We start from the raw sequence: 17,059 nt of genomic DNA, 5'->3' as shown, positions 1-17,059 counted from the left end.
TTTGAGACAGTTGTAGTTGCTGGTTGTAGTCTAGCCTGGTCTTGAACTCACAGCAATCCTGCTACGTAAGTCGCTCATTAGGAAGAAGCAGGTTAGCGTTACTGCATCTGCTTTGATTCACAATCTTTTCTTCTTTTCAGTTTTATTTTATGTGTATGGCTATTTTGCCTGCATGTAGGTATCTACATTAGGTGTGTGCCGGCTGCCTGAGGAAGCCAGAAGAGGGTGTAAGATCACTTGGAACTGGAGTTATAGGTTGTTATGAACCACCTAAGATGAGTGCTGGAAAATAAACACAGGTCCTCTACAAAAGCAGTGTGTGCTCTTAACCACTGAACAATCTCCCTAGATTCACAATCTTAAAACCTTATATATGCTACTTCTGTTTCTTTTCATCCTTCTCTCTTAATATTTCATGTGCAAATATTATTTTGAATTTTACTTATTATTGAAAGTGACCTTGTTACAAAAAAGCATTACTTACTCTGTAATTCCAAAATTCATCTGTTTTGAAGTCAATATTATTGGGCGTTAATTGTGCTCATTTAAAGGCAAGTGTGGTGGTTTGACTAAAAATGGCCTCCATAGATTCCTATGTTTGAATATTTGGCCCATAGTGAGTGGCACTGTCAGACAGGCTTTGAGGCATAGTGTGGCTCAGGCTCTTTCCTGATGCCTATGGATCAAGAACTCTCTCATAGAATTCTCAGCTCCTCCAGTACCACGTCAGTCTGCACACTGCCATGTTTCCCATCATAATAATGAACTAAACCTCTGAACTGTAAGCCAGCACCCATGAAATGTTTTGCTTTATAAGAGTTACAGTGGTCACAGTGTCTCTTCACAGCAATAAAACCATAAATAAAACAGGAAAAGTATCTGGAAATGAGAAGAAGCCAGCTCAATAATTAATTAAGAAAATATAAACACAGGAGCTACCTGGTCACAAACTTTTGTAATCAGAAGTCCCACTCCATGCAACTTTGACTATCCTGACACTATTTAAGATTTAAGATTAAAAGACAAGAAAACACTGCTGGAGTTGTAACGTAGTAGGGACAGTGCTTGCCTTGCATGCATGCCCAGGATTCAGTCCTCAACACTGCATAAACCAGGCTTGATAGTGCACTTCATAACCCTAGCACTATTTTAATCGCATTATCTGGTAATTTTCCATATTGATCATATCGATAGATGGCAATACTTTTTTGTTTTGGTTGATTTTATTTGTTTGTTTGTTTATTGAGACATAGTTTCTCTGTGTCCTGCCTATTCTGGAACTCACATTATAGACTAGACTAGCCTCGAATTCACAAAGATCCACCTGCCTCTGCTACTGAAATTCTGGAATTAAAGATGTGTTCCACCAAGCCTGGCTTAGGTGGCTAAACTTCTGATAAAGAGTAAAACTTATTTAAATATTCTATCTCTTATCTCAACCGCTCTGTGAATCAGAGTCTCCTGCAGGCTGTCCTTGAACTCAGAAGCCTCCTGCTCCAGGCTCCTGAGTGCTGGGGTTAAAAGAATGCACCATCTGGGGTTCATGTCTGAAAGTGAGGGGTGCTGACTTAGGTCTAAAACACATTAAAGGCAGCTGACATTCTAAGAAGGTGGGATTTCTGCTACAAAGATTTATAATTATAAAAGTTTATACTTATATAATAAAAGCTTTTATTGTTTGTTTTTGAGATAGGGTTTCTCTTTGTAGTCCTGATTGGCCTGGAACTACTTATATAGAATAGAATGACTTCAAACTCAAAGACCCACTTACCTCTACCTCTCAAGTATTGGGATTAAAGGGGCATGCCACCACAACTGGCTAAATTATAATTAAAAACTTGCAGTACTTTTCCTTTTATTCAAAATAGTAACAAGCAATACTGTTAAATCTGCTTTATTGAGTTTGAATTTTGTGGTAGGTTCTCCTGTAGCTCAATCTGACTTTGAACTCCTGACCCTCCTGGCTTTAAATCCTGAGGACTAAGATTATAGGTGTGCATTACCTCAGGTTGTTTTTTTTTTAAATTTTTTTATTGAATAAAGCCTTACAGTTTATCTCTGGGACAAGTACCTTCATCTCTAAGCCCAATATTAACAGCAGAAAATCCTATTTTGCCTCATTTTCATGTTAATGGTATGTCCATAAGTATGGGTTTCTTTACTTTAATTCCCCCAACTTTGCTGGGTTCTTCTCCTTGCTTCCTGTCTTAATCAAAGGGCATGATAGAATAAGCAGGGTGGTAAGTGCATCTACCTTCTTCTGCTATTTCTATCAGATGCCATATTAGCCTCAAAGGTCTCATTCAAACACTCACTGTAAACAGATTTTTTTCTTGGGCCACCAGCCTACCAAAAAAATGACACTGAGACTTACTATTAATTATGAAAGCTCAACCTAAACCTTAGATTTGTCCCACTAGCATTTACATTGTGCCTCATGGTATTTTACCTCTCCTCCATCTTGTACCTCCTGTTCCCTCTCTTTGTCCTCTGACTTCTCTCCTGCACCTAGATTCATCTCCTCTCCTTCTCTGGTGTCTGGAAGTCCCACCTAACCTCTTCCCGCATAGCTATTGGCCATTCATCTTTTTATTAAACCAATCAGAAAGTGCCTTGGCAAAGACACATCTTCACAGTGTACAAAAAGTTTATTTGACAACATTTCTCCCTTTTGTCTAAACAAAAAGGAAAGGTTTTTAACTCTAATATAATAAAACTATAAACAATAAGAACAATTATCAGGTAAGACTTACATTCAGAATGTCCAGTTCATCTGCATATGGAAAATTCAGAGAAAAGTCTATCCTATCTTGGTGAGTCCAAAGTTTTGTACCTTGAAAAATTCACTTTTTATCCTAATTTGCACTAACATCTCAAAACCTACTATATTTTTTTAGACCTCAAAACATTTTCTTAGAAAAACAATTTAAGCATTTATGTCTCTCAAATTTATATACTTTACACATCTTTTGTAAGTTTCCTTATTGAATTTGATTTGGTAAAATAGAAAACTGTAACTATAACAACTATCTCATCTTCACCTATCAGAGACCCAAAAAGGATGTAATATTACTTCAATAAACAAGAAGTGCAAAGCAAGCAACTTTGAAAATGGTAGAAATTATAGAAATAGTTGGCTTCCTGGACAGTCACCCAAGTGGGGCATCCAACTTCGGCTTACAGGCACAGAATATCTGTCAGACTTTTCTGTGAAGCAGGAATTTTGAAAGTCTTGGCAAAGTTCATCAGTCTTATTCCTTTATGTCCTGCCTCTCCAGTTTGTACAGTATGCTGTCAGCAGTCAAGGCAAGGACGATTTCTTGCCTAAATGACTACCTCTGTCACAATGGAAAAAAACCCTCCATATATCAGTTCTTTGATACACATCATCCTTCTATGTGTGAAGTAGACTGGTGCTGCTAGGACCAGACATGTCTCACTATCATGAAAAGCCTTAGATTTTTAAAGCATCTTAAATGTCATATTCTGTATGTCTCTGAAATGTTTGAAGACCATCTACCTACAAGTATAACAGTTTAACCATGAAAAAATACCTAATGTGACAACAAGTTTGACTGTCATAGATCACTGTTAACTTTTCTTTATTATCCTTACAAGCTTTCAAGGACTAGAACTTTACATTTTTAAATTAGTTGCATGGGTACAATACCTTAACAAGAATAGAAAAATACATATATTGTAAAAATTAACCTTAAATTTGTATCAATACACAGAAATATCTTAAACAAGAGTAGAAACATATACAGTATAACAAAAATAACCCTAAATTTGTATCAATTTACAAAAACCCATAATGTAAAATATTTGAGACTAGTAGTTGTTTTTTTTTTAGTTTGAAAGTTGATTCAATAACCTCCTCTTTTATCCTGTCATTTCCATATATCCCCCTTTTTCTTATCAGAATGAGATCCCTGAATCTAATTTCCTTTGTTTAGTATCCTAGCACCTCCCTGACCCTAATCAATAAAAACTTGTGACCACTTCTCCCTCCCAAACAATGACCAATATCCATCAAATGACCAAAAACCACCCACCCCACAGCTTGGGAATGTGAGCATCATGTTATTTAAATTACTCATTGCTGTCTAGGAGCAATAGCATCTTTAGGAGACCATGGGAAAACTGAGATTAAAAACACGGACTGCTTCATGAATTTGTGTGTCCTTGCGCAGCAGCCATGTTCATCTCTCTGGGTCGTTCCAGTTGAAGTATTTGTGCTGCTGAAGAACTCTTGCTCAATTGTTCATTACTCTTGTCTATTTTCAGCTACACAACTCCACATTGGCAGACTGTGTTTTAGACAGGGGGGTTAAAAAAATTTCCCTGAATCTGTTTCGTGCCAGACAGCAGTGCAAACTTCCCACAAAATACAACTTCACAGAAGAAGAAACTGAGTATCAGGGAAGAGACTGGTCAACAGCTGGGAGAGACAGAGATAAGCCTTGAGTCCACTCAAAACCCACATTTTGTTTTTGCTATTTCATAAGTATCTATTAATATGCGCTACCTGTTTCATGATAGTTCCCAAATGCTACCCTATACTATTACTTTATTTTATTTATTTCTGTTTGTTTGTTTGTTTGACTGACTGACTGACTGATTTTTGGAGACAGGTCTTCTCTATGTAGCCCTGGCTGTCCTGGACTCACTGTATAGATAGGCCTGGCCTTGAACTCAAAGATCTGACTGCCTCTGCTTCCTGGGTGCTGTAATAAAATCTGTGTGCCACCATACCTCGTTTTATTTTATTCCCAGTCATTCCACCTCTGCTGAGTGCATAGAATCACAGGTGTACACACACACAAACCTCTTCCTTTAACTATTTGCTTTGGGGGGGGGTCCTTTTTTTATTGATTAAACAATAATTTTCTTCCTTAAGAGCTACAAAGACAGGCTTGGTATTGCACACCTGCAATCTCAGAATTCATGACACTGAGCAGAAGATCCTATGTTAAAAACCAGCCTGGGGTATACAGAGAATCCAAGGTTACATGAGCTACATGCACCCTGTGTCAAACACACACAGTAGGAATATCATGAAAAGAAATAAAATGGATAATATTGGCCACTGCTGTTTAAAATGAAGATAAATATAGGTCTTTATATTTTGTATAATGAATGTGCCAAATTGTTTGTTTTCTAATTTATCTTTCATGTCTTGTTGGTTCAGTTTGTTATGTGATTTTGTACTCTTCTCATTAAACTTAATACAAAAAGGTTAAATTTAAAAAAAAATACAAGCTATGTATTAGTTCATGTATCTTTTTCCTTTGAGACAAAGTCTCGTTATATAGCTCTGATTGACCTGAAACTCACTAATGTAAACCAGACTGGTCTTCTCATAGATGGACCTGCTTCTGCCTATCAAGTGTTGGAATTAAAGACATATGCAACCAGCTCATGTAGTTATTGTAAATTAGATAGTAGAAACATTGAAGAAATAAAAAAGTACAAGTTAACCTTATTTAGTTTAATATATCCAAAATACAGAGTCAGTGGAATGGCTCACTGGGTAGCAGTGCATGCCAGCAAACCTGAGGACTCAGTCACATCCCTCTGTATCACATGGTAGAGGAGAGAACGAATTCCTACAACCTGCTCTCTCTGACCTCCACACAAGTTACGTGGCAGACAGACAAACAGAGAGAGAGAAAGAGAGAGAGAGAGAGAGAGAGAGAGAGAGAGAGAGAGAGAGGGGATAGATGGATAGATGATTGATAGATATAGATAGATAGATAGATAGATAGATAGATAGATAGATAGATAGATAGATGATAGATGATAGATAGACAGACAGATAGATAGAAAATTGAATTTAGAAAGCAAACTAAGAACTTGAAAGTTAAACAACATAGACATGTTCTACGAGTTGGTGGAGTCACCATAATAACTGGGCAACCCTTTCCTGCAGAGGCAAACAGCGATTTCATGTTTAGAGCCAGGGTGCAGTACCTCTGTTGTAATTAGGGGCGGCGGGGCTGCGTCCCCGGCACCCGGCGGCCCACATGGCTAGCTCTAGGTTATGCCCCAAAATAATTACACAGAAACTGTATTCTTTTAAACACCGCTTGGCCCATTTCTATCTAGCCTCTTCTAGGTTAGCTCTTGCACCTGGACTAGCCCATTTCTAATAATCTGCTGTAGCCCACGAGCTGGCTTACCAGTAATGATCTTAACCTGTGTCTGTCTGGAATGGGAGAATCATGGCGACTCCCTGACTCCGCTTCTTTCTCCCAGCCTTCCGTTCTGTTTACTCCACCCACCCAAAGGTGGGCCTATCAAATGGGCCTAGCAGTTTCTTTATTGCTTAACCAATGAAATCAACAGATTGATATATGACACTCCCACATCAGTACCTCGACTCAATTACCTTGTGTAGTTCTCCTTGTATCCAGAGATGTCATCATTGGGAGATCGCAGTCTGCGCTGTGACGGAGCTTCCAGGTGCCAGTAGTTGATTCGGTTCAGAAACATCTTGGCCAGCTCAACTGTTGTCTGCCTCTCTTTTGATGGCAAGTGACTAAACTTGTACTGTACAAAGTTATTTACACCCTGAAAAGAGTGGAAGGCAGCATGTTCATGTAGCTACGTGACCACACTAACTCTGAATGAACACAACCTTAGTTGTTGTAGCAAAGGAACAGACATTCTCAGTCCACAAAAAAATGTTCCCTTTTCTTCAAAATAAACACCACAGCCCAGGAGAAAACTCCCTTCTCGTCACAGTGGAAGAAAAGGTGACAAAACGGAAAAACAGAATTACAATTCTGTTCCCTCTTTAAATCCTGGAGCATCAAGGAGAAAATCATGGGTTCAGATGGGAAGGGTCAAAACCCTTTAAATGAAAAAGCATGAAGAGTGAGGACTTGGATAAATGATTCTCTCTGCGAAATTTTTTAAACTTTCTACCTTATCTTTCATCAACCTAAACACTAAAATTTGTACCTTTTTTAACACTCTTGTAGTTTTAAAGAATAGCAGAGGAAGAAAAAGAAACATTCAGAAATGTGCATTTTTCCACAACCATTAGAGATTAATCTAAACTTTCTATAGAATATTCCCATCTCATCACATAAAAGAACAAAAACTCTTATTAGTTCTTGAACTCTTATTAGTTTAGAATCAACATGAAACTTAACTCTCAGCCGGGTGGGGGTTGCACATGCTTTTAATCCCAGCACTCTGGAGGCAGAGGCAGACACTCTGAGTGTGAAACCAGCCTGGTCTACATAGTGAGTTCCAGGACAGCCAGGGCTACACAAATGAACCCTGTCTCAAAAAAATAAATAAATAAAGAGGAGTGGAAGAAAAGAAAAATGTGTTCTCCCAACACTTACTTACAAAAGTCATTTATGTAAAAGACTCTGGTATCATTTGGTGATGGTTAGCTCTGTAAACTGGATGACCTAGGATGGATTTCAGGGAAGGAGACCTAGAGAGGGACTGTTGACAATGGCTTGGCCGTTGGGAATGTCTTCAGGGCATGATCTTAATCAAGTTTATGAGATACATTATAGGTAACACCATTCCCAGTGACTGAGGTCCTGATCTTCCTAAGAGTGGAAAAACCAAACTGAACATAAGCGATTCTCATGCATACATTTCTCCCTGCTCTTGACTGTGACTGTGCTCTGACCAGCTTTGAGGGGCTCCTGCCATGGGACTTCCCTGCTATGAAAAACTACAACCTAGGTTGAAAGCTGAATAAAACCCCTTTCTCTTCAAGCTGCTTTTCTAAAATCAAGTATTTTATCACAGAAACAAAGCTAGAATTAGAATTAAACACACCTCAGGATACAATGTTTTCCACATCATTAATGATTCCCTCTCTCCTCAATCATTTTTTTTCCCACAGTGCCAAATAAAAAGACAAAGATTTGATTTTAAGACATCAAGAGCAAGAAAGCACACTTTATGAATTCTTACCAACTACACATTCTACTCATTTTCCCCTACATACAGAGTGGAGTCTAAGTGCACAACACGCCTAAAAGACAGAAGCTAGATTATTTATTACAGTGAACATTGTAATGGCTGACACTTCTGGGTTCCAGGGCCACGCATGTGCAGACAAGCCCTCAGGCAGAAGTGCCTAATGGCCCCGGGAATATTAAGATTCCCCCATGACCCACGTGCAGCATGGTTGCATCATCTACGTACGACGCAGCTGCGTGAGCCCTTGCGCACAAGTGTGAGCTCCGTCTTCTATGTATGACAGTGCCACATCATCCCCAGGTGCGCATGTGCTCGCTAGGCAGCCTTTAAAAGATGGATGCACCATCTTCAGCTCTCCCTCCCCCCCCCCCCCCCGCCCGCACGCACACCAAGCTTCACCAGGTCTGTACATCTCTCCCCCCAATAAACTCCTAATCAGGTTTGTTGTGTGTTCCTTGTTTCCTTCTCACTGGCGCCAGGTAATTTCAGGCATGCTTGTGGGACCCAGAGTGTCCCAGGTAATTCCTATTTTCTTTGTGTTAACATCTTGAAGCTGAGTGGGGATGTATGCAAGACCTATACAGAAATGTGGAAGGAAGTATGAAGAGTTCGCTAGAATACAGCTTAATGGTATATACTGACTATTCACGTGGTTCTAGGTTTGAGCACTAGCAAACAAAAGCTGGCAGGAGTGCTTCGGCTTTAAATTCATGTAAAAGAGATGTTCAAAATAATTTTACCTGTTCAATACTGGGTTTTTCAAATGGGGGCTTCTTCTCCAAGGAGCCTTCAACCACAGGTTTTCCTCTTTGCAAAATAGACTTTCTCAAGAGCTGCAAAGAAATCATTTTTAAAAGAAATCTTTAGTTTGAAATGCTTTTTAGGGTGTGTTTGTGAGTGTGTGATTTATCATTTGGTTTTTTTTAAGACAGAGTCTCCCTATGTAGTCTAGACTGGCATTAAACTCATAGCCCTTCTTTCTCACCCTCACCTACCCAAATGATGGAATTATGGGTATGTACCAACATAACTGGGACTTAAAACACACACACACACACACACACACACACACACCACATCTATTCCTTTTCTTCATTTCCCACCCCACATATACCTAACCTTTAAGTGAAGTCACCAACTATATTCTACTCAGCCGCATGAGAATTAATCTTCAACTCAAACAAACTCCTGGCTACCACAAACTTTCCTCATGTCTCTAAACAGAGCTTAGGGAGCTCTTCCAATTTTGAGCAGCCCAGACTACCCTGCGCTGATCCCCACACTCTACCCTTCCCCTCAGTTTCCCCTTTTTTGCCATTTTTGCTTGCTAAGGACCCAAAAGTCCATTTATACTTATTGAAGCCACCACAAGTAGCTGAAGGTCTCAGAGTAAACACTAGAAAAGCCAGGATCCATTCTATAAATAAGGCAACTGCTGCCCACAGGAGTCCCCTGGGAGGGAACTTTCTCTAGTTCTTTTTCCATTTCTTCTCCATCTGTAGATGCCAAGTGCATGTTCTTGGTGCCCACAAACCAAATATACTGCTTTTAATTCCTGTCCTAGGATCAAAAGTCTCCAAAGAGCAAACAAACAGAAAAGGGACAGAGCCATTTTTACCCAGAACTAAGCTGAAAATGAATTCAACCCTAAGGACTCTGGAGAAATCCACACTTCTCTTCCTCCCTTGATGCTTATGTTTAAGTCTACTTTAAAACATTTTCTTAGGTTGAATGTGGTCACTCACACCTATAATCCCAGTACATGGAAGGGTGAGACCAGAGGACTGCCGTCAGGGCCGTCATCGGTTACAAAATGAGTTTGAAGCCAAACAGAGAGCTAAGTTAGCCAAGGAATTCCCTCTTTGCCATGGCTGCTGGGAATCTCAGTGGATTCTTTACAGGATTCTCATAGTTTCTGTTTTCTTCTAAAAATTTCCTCTATTATCTCCTCCTCCTCCTCCTTCTTTTTCTCTCTTTCCCTCCATCTCTCTCTCTCTCTCTCTCTCTCTCTCTCTCTCTCTCTCTCATCCTCCCTTCCTTCCATTTCATTGTATTAACTAAGGGATTAAGGGTAAATAGCAGATAGAAGGTAGAAGGAAAATCCATTTTTAAAAAAAAAAAGTTTTAGAGGGGCTGGAGAGGTGGCTCAGTAATTAAGAGCATTGGCTATTCTTCTAGAGGTCCTGAGTTCGATTCCCAACAACCACATGGTGGCTCACAACCATCTATAGTGGGATCTGATGCCCTCTTCTGACCTAAAGTTGATAAAGCACTCATACATAAATAAATAAATCTTAAAAAAAAAAGTTTTAGGGTACTAATGGTATATTCTAAAATGGTATGGGGTGGGTGGGTAGAGGATTGAATCACAGAGTCATCTGATTGAACCCTGACAGATTCTGGTTGTTACTGCTTCTTTAGAAAAATAACTTAGTTGAGGGAAAACAAGGACTGCATAGCTGCCGCTACTGTTTATCTTGGAGCAAATGCCCTGCCAAGTGAAGGCACTGACAGACTTTCCAACCTGTAGGCCATGTGGCTTACAGCCAGTATAGCCAGCCAGCAAGCATTGTCCTGGGTCATAGCACTGTGGTCTCTGCCCGCTCCCATCTGCAAACAACAGTACAGATATACTTGCTTCTACAATCCAAATCCAAGATATCCAGAGCTCTCTTCTCTTCCAGCCATCCCTTTCTCTTCTCTCCTCTCCTCCCCTCTCCTTCTCTTCTCTTCTCTCCTCTCCTCTTCTCTTCCAGCCATCCCCTTTTCTTCTCTCCTCCTCTTCTCTCCTCTTCTCTTCTCTCCTTTCCTCTTTCCTTTCTTTTGGCTAGGTCTTTCTATGTAGCCATGGCTAGCCTGTGCCTTACTAGGAATCACAGGCTAGCTTTGGATGTGTAGCAGTCCTTACAGTCTCACCCTCCTGAGTACTGGGATGCTAGCATGAGACATTATACCCAGTTTCCACATCCATCACTTCATGTCTGAAGAAATAGGTTCAAAGTCTCCCAGTTCAGTTTCCCTCAAAACTGAACATTCCACAAGATCAAGTTGCCAAGTGGGGAATTGAGCTAAGAAAAAAAAAAGACTTTTTTTTAACTCAGAAAATAAACACAGGCAACTGGAATTGCTTGTTTTTAAAACTCATAATTACTCAAGTTTTGTTTTAAGATGGAGTCTCTTGTAGCTTCAAATTCATTGTGCAGTTGAGGATGACCTAAGCCTTCTGACTGCTCTGCCTTCACCTCAGAGGGGCTGGGGCAGAGGCTGGAATTCAGATCAATAGGACACTTGTTTGGTACATATAAGACCCTGGTTTCAAAACCCCAGTACCATAAAAGGTAAAAACTAAAATTAAAAATCAAAATAAGTTAAGCACAATTGTTCTTATTAAAAGAATAAAGTTTTGTGGGCTGGGAATATAGCTAAATGGTAGAGCAATTGTCTGACATGTGCCTTGCCCTCCTGTGGTACACGCATGCAGACATTCATGCAAGCAAAACACTCACATACATGAATAAAAAACACTACAGAGAAAGATAAAGAGAGCAACCACAGTGGGAGGTAAGTCGGTTTCATAAAAATCTATAGAAATCACTAAGCATGGTGGCCCGTGCTTATAACCCAAGCACTAGAGTGACTGAGGGAAGAAGACCAGTGAGTTCAAAGTCAGTCTAGAAATGACTAGGAGACACTATTTCAAAATGAATCTAAAAACAAGTGAAACCTGAAAGACAAACTGTTCTCTGACCTTCACATGTGAACCATAACCTGTACAAGCACACTTACAAATCAAGTAATTAAATATAATAAAAATGTTAGAAAATCTCACCTTGAATAGGTAGAAATAAACTTGTTTGGTATCTGCATCTTCTTCTTTGTGGACACAGGTAAAGAGGTACTCCACATCCAACACAATTCCCAGGAGTCTGTTCATTTCCTCCTCTGATGCATTCTCCAAGTGGGAAACATGAGCAGCTAAAGGTGAGAGCAAGCAAAAGGTGTAAGACTCAAGAGATAGTCACAGACATTATCCACAGTAAAACACACATGCCTATAATCCCGAGACTTGGCAGGCTGAGACAGGTAGAACACAAATTCCAGGCAAGCATAAACTACACAAGATCACAAATAAAAAACATAAAACAGTGGTGTTGTTTGCTATTTTGTCTGTGTTCTGACAATAAAATGTGTTTGGAGTCAGAAGGTGGAGCTGGTCACTAGTTAATCATAGAGTTCTAGAGGTACAGAGAGTAGACAAGAAGTGATAAAGTAGGGCAGAGAGAGACAGGTTTGCAACCCTATATTTGACTCCTGATTTTTATTGTTAAGATTAATTATTTTTATGTCTCACCTGGTGTTCAACATGGGGCACATATGCAAGAGATAGCCACTTACCGCTGTCTGTGCAGCTAACACAACTGCAACTCATAGCCGCAGATGCAATCACAGATGCCAGAATCAACTGGCTTCTCCTCCCTTGCCCCAAGCCCTCTGGGAGAGTCTCGGATCTTTCTGTTGTAGCCTCTCTACAGCAATTTCCATAAGCACTTGGGCTCCTAGCACCACCAGAGTTACCCCTCACCACCACACCGCTCGCCTTCAGACAGCTCTTCCCACACGTTTCTTGTTTCTTCCGCAGGATCCTCTGTGTAAGTTTTTCAGATGACTAGCTCCCTCTCCCCACACCCTGTGAGATGCAGGCTTATCTTGAACCCCTTCCTTGGGCTGCTGCCACACTAGGTGGCTGCCCTGACAGTCACTGGGGTTTTTACTGTTGTTGCCACCATCAGACACTCTCAACTCACAGCTACACACCAGCAGCAGCAGCCATCCTCAGCCAGGCTGCTCACCACCTGTGTTCTCCACTTAGACAAGCGACACAACAGCAGACAATCTCACACTTCACCACCATCAGCAGCAGATTTGGTAATACAATTGGGAATTCCTAAAATGGGGGGACGGACTAGTTTTAAAAAAGAGTGGTTTTTTCCCACATAAAAAAATAAGAAACACTGTTATCGGTTGTTATTAGTCACCTATTATAATCGAACTTGTAGTCATGTTAGGTAAGTTTGCAAGGTCAAACAGTAATATATTTTAGATAGACAGTTGGTCTTCAAACAATTCAGAGATCTACAGAAAATGGCATTTAAGATATTTTAATAACATAGGTTCTTTTATTTTATGACAATGAGACATGTCTGCTCCTGGAAGCACCAACCTACTTCAGAGAAGATGATGGGCACTGAAGAGATTCCTATGGAGTTTACTATCTATGAGGGAAAAGACCCTGTGGAAAAATGCTGACAGTATGCTGTGCAAATTAGACAAGCAGGACATAAAAAAAAAAACAGGATTGCCACACACTATCAAGGACAGCCCTTCAGAATTTCCTGCTTCACAGAAAAGTCTCTCAGATATTCTAGGCCTGTAGGCCAAAGATGGATGGCCCAACATTACAAGGGAGCTTTAGGGGACTGTCCAAGTAGTCAGCCATTTCTCTCCTTTCTTAAGTTTGGAAGTTGCTTATTCTGTACTTACTGTTACTCACATAATATTATATCCTCCTCAGGTCTCTGATGGAGTTGAAGACTAGATAGCTATGGTTAAAAGTTTTGGTTTTTTTTTTTTTTTTTGGTTAACAAATTCAGAAAAGAAACTGACAAGGAAGGTGTAAAGTACGCAAGGTTGAAAGACATAAAAAGATAGTTCTGGGTTGATAAACCAAGTTAGGATAGAAACTAAATTAGGTACTATACTTTGGGATGCTCAAGAGAGCATAGATAATGGAGCATTTTCTCTGACTTTGTCAATGTATATGGACTAGACATTGTTAATGTAATTACTACCTGTATATATTTGGATATAATTATTGTATATAGTTTTACTAGGTTAGTTAAAACCTTTGTCTTTAGTCTGGTGGTGGTGGCACATACATTTAATCACAGCACTTGGGAGGCAGAGGCAGGTGGGTCTCTGTGAGTACGAGACCAGCCTTTTCTACAAGAGCTAGTTCCAGGAAAGGCACCAAAGCTACACAGAGCAACCCTGTCTCAAAAAAAAAAAAAAAAAAAAAAAAAAAACCTTTTGCTTTTTATTTAGACAAAAAGGGGTAATATTGTGTGATATTTTGTTTTTGTTCTGACAAATAAAGCTAGCTTGGAGTCAGAGGGTGGAGCTAGTCACCAGTTAACCATAGAGTTCTGGAGATTTGTGTCGAGAGAAGACCAGAGGTGATAAAGAGGGATGGAGAGAGGATCTCAGCCTTTTTTTGGAATGAGGAACCCAAGAGGTAGGAAGCAACTGGCGGCTGTTCCTCTGCTTCTCTGATCCTTCAGGTTTCCACTCCGTATCTGACTCCTGGTTCTTACTGTTAAGGTTAATTAGATTAACACATCATACTGGAGCCAGCCATCAAGATGGTTCACCAGGGCACCCATTTGCACACAAGTCTGACAACCCAAGTTAAATCCCCAGAACCCACGCTGGAAGGAAACAACAGACTCTGACCTCTGACCTCCTCACAAGTGCTATGTCATGTTCATACCTACATGCACACACATGCACACAATAATAAGTAACCAAATATGGTGGCTTTCAGTGAGGTGGCTCAGTGGATAAAGGTTTTTACTGTCCAGATTGACAAACTTAGTCCAACCTTCTTATCTCACACAGTAGGAGATAACCAACTCCAAATGACTGTCCTCTGGCTCCATAAGCACACTATGGCACACACTCAAATACACAAGTACACAAACACACACACACATAATAAAAAGAAATTACTGAGGTGCCATTGACTGCAACCTCAGAGGAACTCTGAAGCACAGGCTGCAACTGAGTGGACCAAGAGGTGAGAAATCAGTCAGCCTACTGGGAACCCCACTCTCTAGTCCCAGGGCAAAATCCCAGACCCCTGCCCCACCTGCATCAGCTTCACTAACCAGCCAGCAGGCAAACTTCCTGCAGGTTGGCTGCTTCAATACACCCCCATCCATCAGACCCTGTAAGCTACAAGGCCCACTCCACACCCAAACCCACCCATCCCCTGCGACTTCAGAGGAACTGAAGCACAAATTGCAACTGCACAGAGCAAACAAAGAGAGTGGGTCAAGAGAAACCTCAGCGGCTCCCTGAGATACAGACAGAGACTGCACAGAGCAGACTAGGTGCAGCTCCCTAAGACACAGACAGCAACTGCAAGGATTGGAACAAGAGGCAAAAACACTGTCAGCTCCAACAGAGGAAGAAATGGGTAGGCACCAATGCAAAAATTCATTCAAAAATCTTAAAAGCAACATGGTAATGTCAGAACACAGTGGTCATACAACAGGAAGACGTGATGATCCTAACCAAGAAAAAGGAGAAGAAAATTATCTTAAATATATCTTTATAAAAATGATAGAGACCCTTAAAGAGGAAATGAAAAAATCCCTAAAATTATTGGAGAAAAAGACAAACAAAAACTTGGAATAAATCAATAAATAACTTAAAGAAAGACAAGGAAGCAAAGAAAAAGCAATCAAACAGGTGAAGAAAACAGTTCAAGATTTGAAAACTAAAGAGGCAATAAAGAAAACATAAAATGAGGAAATTCTGGAAATGGAAAATCTGGGTAAATAAACAGGAACTATCAATGCAAGCAACCAACAGAATACAAGAGATGGAAGAGAGAATCATAAATGTTGAAGATACTATAGAGGAAATAGAGTCATCTATCAAAGAAAATTCTTAACACAAAACATCCAGGAAATCTCAGATACCATGAAAAGACCAAATCTAAAAATAATAGGGATAGAGGAAGTAGAACTCCAACTCAAAGGCAGAGAAAATATATTCAACAAAATCATAGAAAAAAATTTCTAACCTAAAGAAGAATATGCCTGTGAAAGTACAAGAAGCTTGCCGAACACCAAATAGATTGGACAAAAAAAGTCCCCTCACCATATAATGAAAATGCAAAACATACAAAATAAAGAATATTAAGAGCTGCAAAGAAAAAAGACCAAGTAACATATAAAGGCAGACCTATCAGAATTACACTCAACTTCTCAATGGAAACCATGAAAGTCAGAAGGGCCTAGACAGATGTGCTGCAGTCACCAAGAGACCAAGGATGCAAGTTCAGACTACTAGACCCAGCAATACATACACTCACCATCAATGGAGAAAACAAAATATTCCATGACAAAACCAGATTTAAACAATACCTATCCACAAATCCAACCCTACAGAAAGTACTGAAAGGAAAACTTCAATCCAAGGAAGCTAATGGCACTGACAAAAACACAGGCAATAGATAACTTCCCACCAGCAAACCCCAAAGAAGGGAAACATTTAACCACTACCACTGAAAAATAACAGGAATTAACAACCACTGGTCACTAATATCTCTTAATATCAATGGACTCCATTCACCTCTAAGAAAAAAACAGGGTAACAGAATGGATACAAAAGCAAGATCTGTCCTTCTGCTGTATACAAGAAATACACCTCAACCTCAAAGAGAGATATTACCAAAAAGAAAAAGGAATGGGAAAAGATTTTCCAATCAAATGAATTCAAGAAACAAGCAGGTATAGCTATCTAACAAAATAGATTTAAAACTAAAATCAGTAAGAAGAGATGGAGAAGAACACTTCATACTCATCACAGGAAAAATTTGTCAAGATGAAGTCTCAATCCTGAACATTTATGGCCCAAATACAAGAGTGCCCACATATGTAAAAGAAACATTACTAAAGTTTAAATAGCAAATCAAACCCCACACATTAATAGTAGGAGACTTCAACACCCAACTCTCACCAATGGACAGGTCAACCAGACAGAAACGTAACAGAGAAGTATAAGAACTAACAGATATCATGACTCAAGTGGACATCTACAGAACATTTCACCCGAACACAAAAGAATATACCTTCTTCTCAGCACCTTATGGAACCTTCTGTAAAAGTGATCACATTCTCAGTAACAAAGCAAACCTCAACAGATGCACAAACAATTAGAATAACCTCCTGTATCTTATCAGATCACCATGGTTTAAAGTTAGAATTCGACAACATTAATTACAGAACGCCTACAAGCTCTTGGAAATTGAACAGTG

General features: G+C 39.8%; 1 protein-coding gene and 1 pseudogene across 3 annotated transcripts in view; both read right to left on the bottom strand.

Annotated features, from left to right (window-relative positions):
- The window catches only part of Kat2b (lysine acetyltransferase 2B), a 132,765-nt gene that overhangs the window by 67,576 nt on the left and 48,130 nt on the right, over window positions 1-17,059 (bottom strand). For all 3 annotated transcript variants that reach the window (XM_041655475.1, XM_041655472.1, XM_041655473.1), the window contains exons 3-5: window positions 11,786-11,931; window positions 8,697-8,789; window positions 6,392-6,573 (exon numbers count right to left, since the gene is read on the bottom strand). In XM_041655475.1, coding sequence (XP_041511409.1) covers window positions 6,392-6,573; window positions 8,697-8,789; window positions 11,786-11,890 — 380 coding nt within the window. In that variant the 5' untranslated portion in view covers window positions 11,891-11,931. The remainder of the gene's footprint in view (window positions 1-6,391; window positions 6,574-8,696; window positions 8,790-11,785; window positions 11,932-17,059) is intronic.
- On the bottom strand, window positions 4,152-4,250 carry LOC121451136 (annotated as a pseudogene).

This window comes from Microtus oregoni, unplaced genomic scaffold, assembly GCF_018167655.1.
Source record: "Microtus oregoni isolate MIOR12 unplaced genomic scaffold, Mior012 000007F_ref0000211, whole genome shotgun sequence".
In the NCBI taxonomy this organism is placed as follows: Eukaryota; Metazoa; Chordata; class Mammalia; order Rodentia; family Cricetidae; genus Microtus; species Microtus oregoni.
Note: the sequence above shows the minus strand (reverse complement) of the source record. Positions and strands in the feature narration are given on the sequence as shown.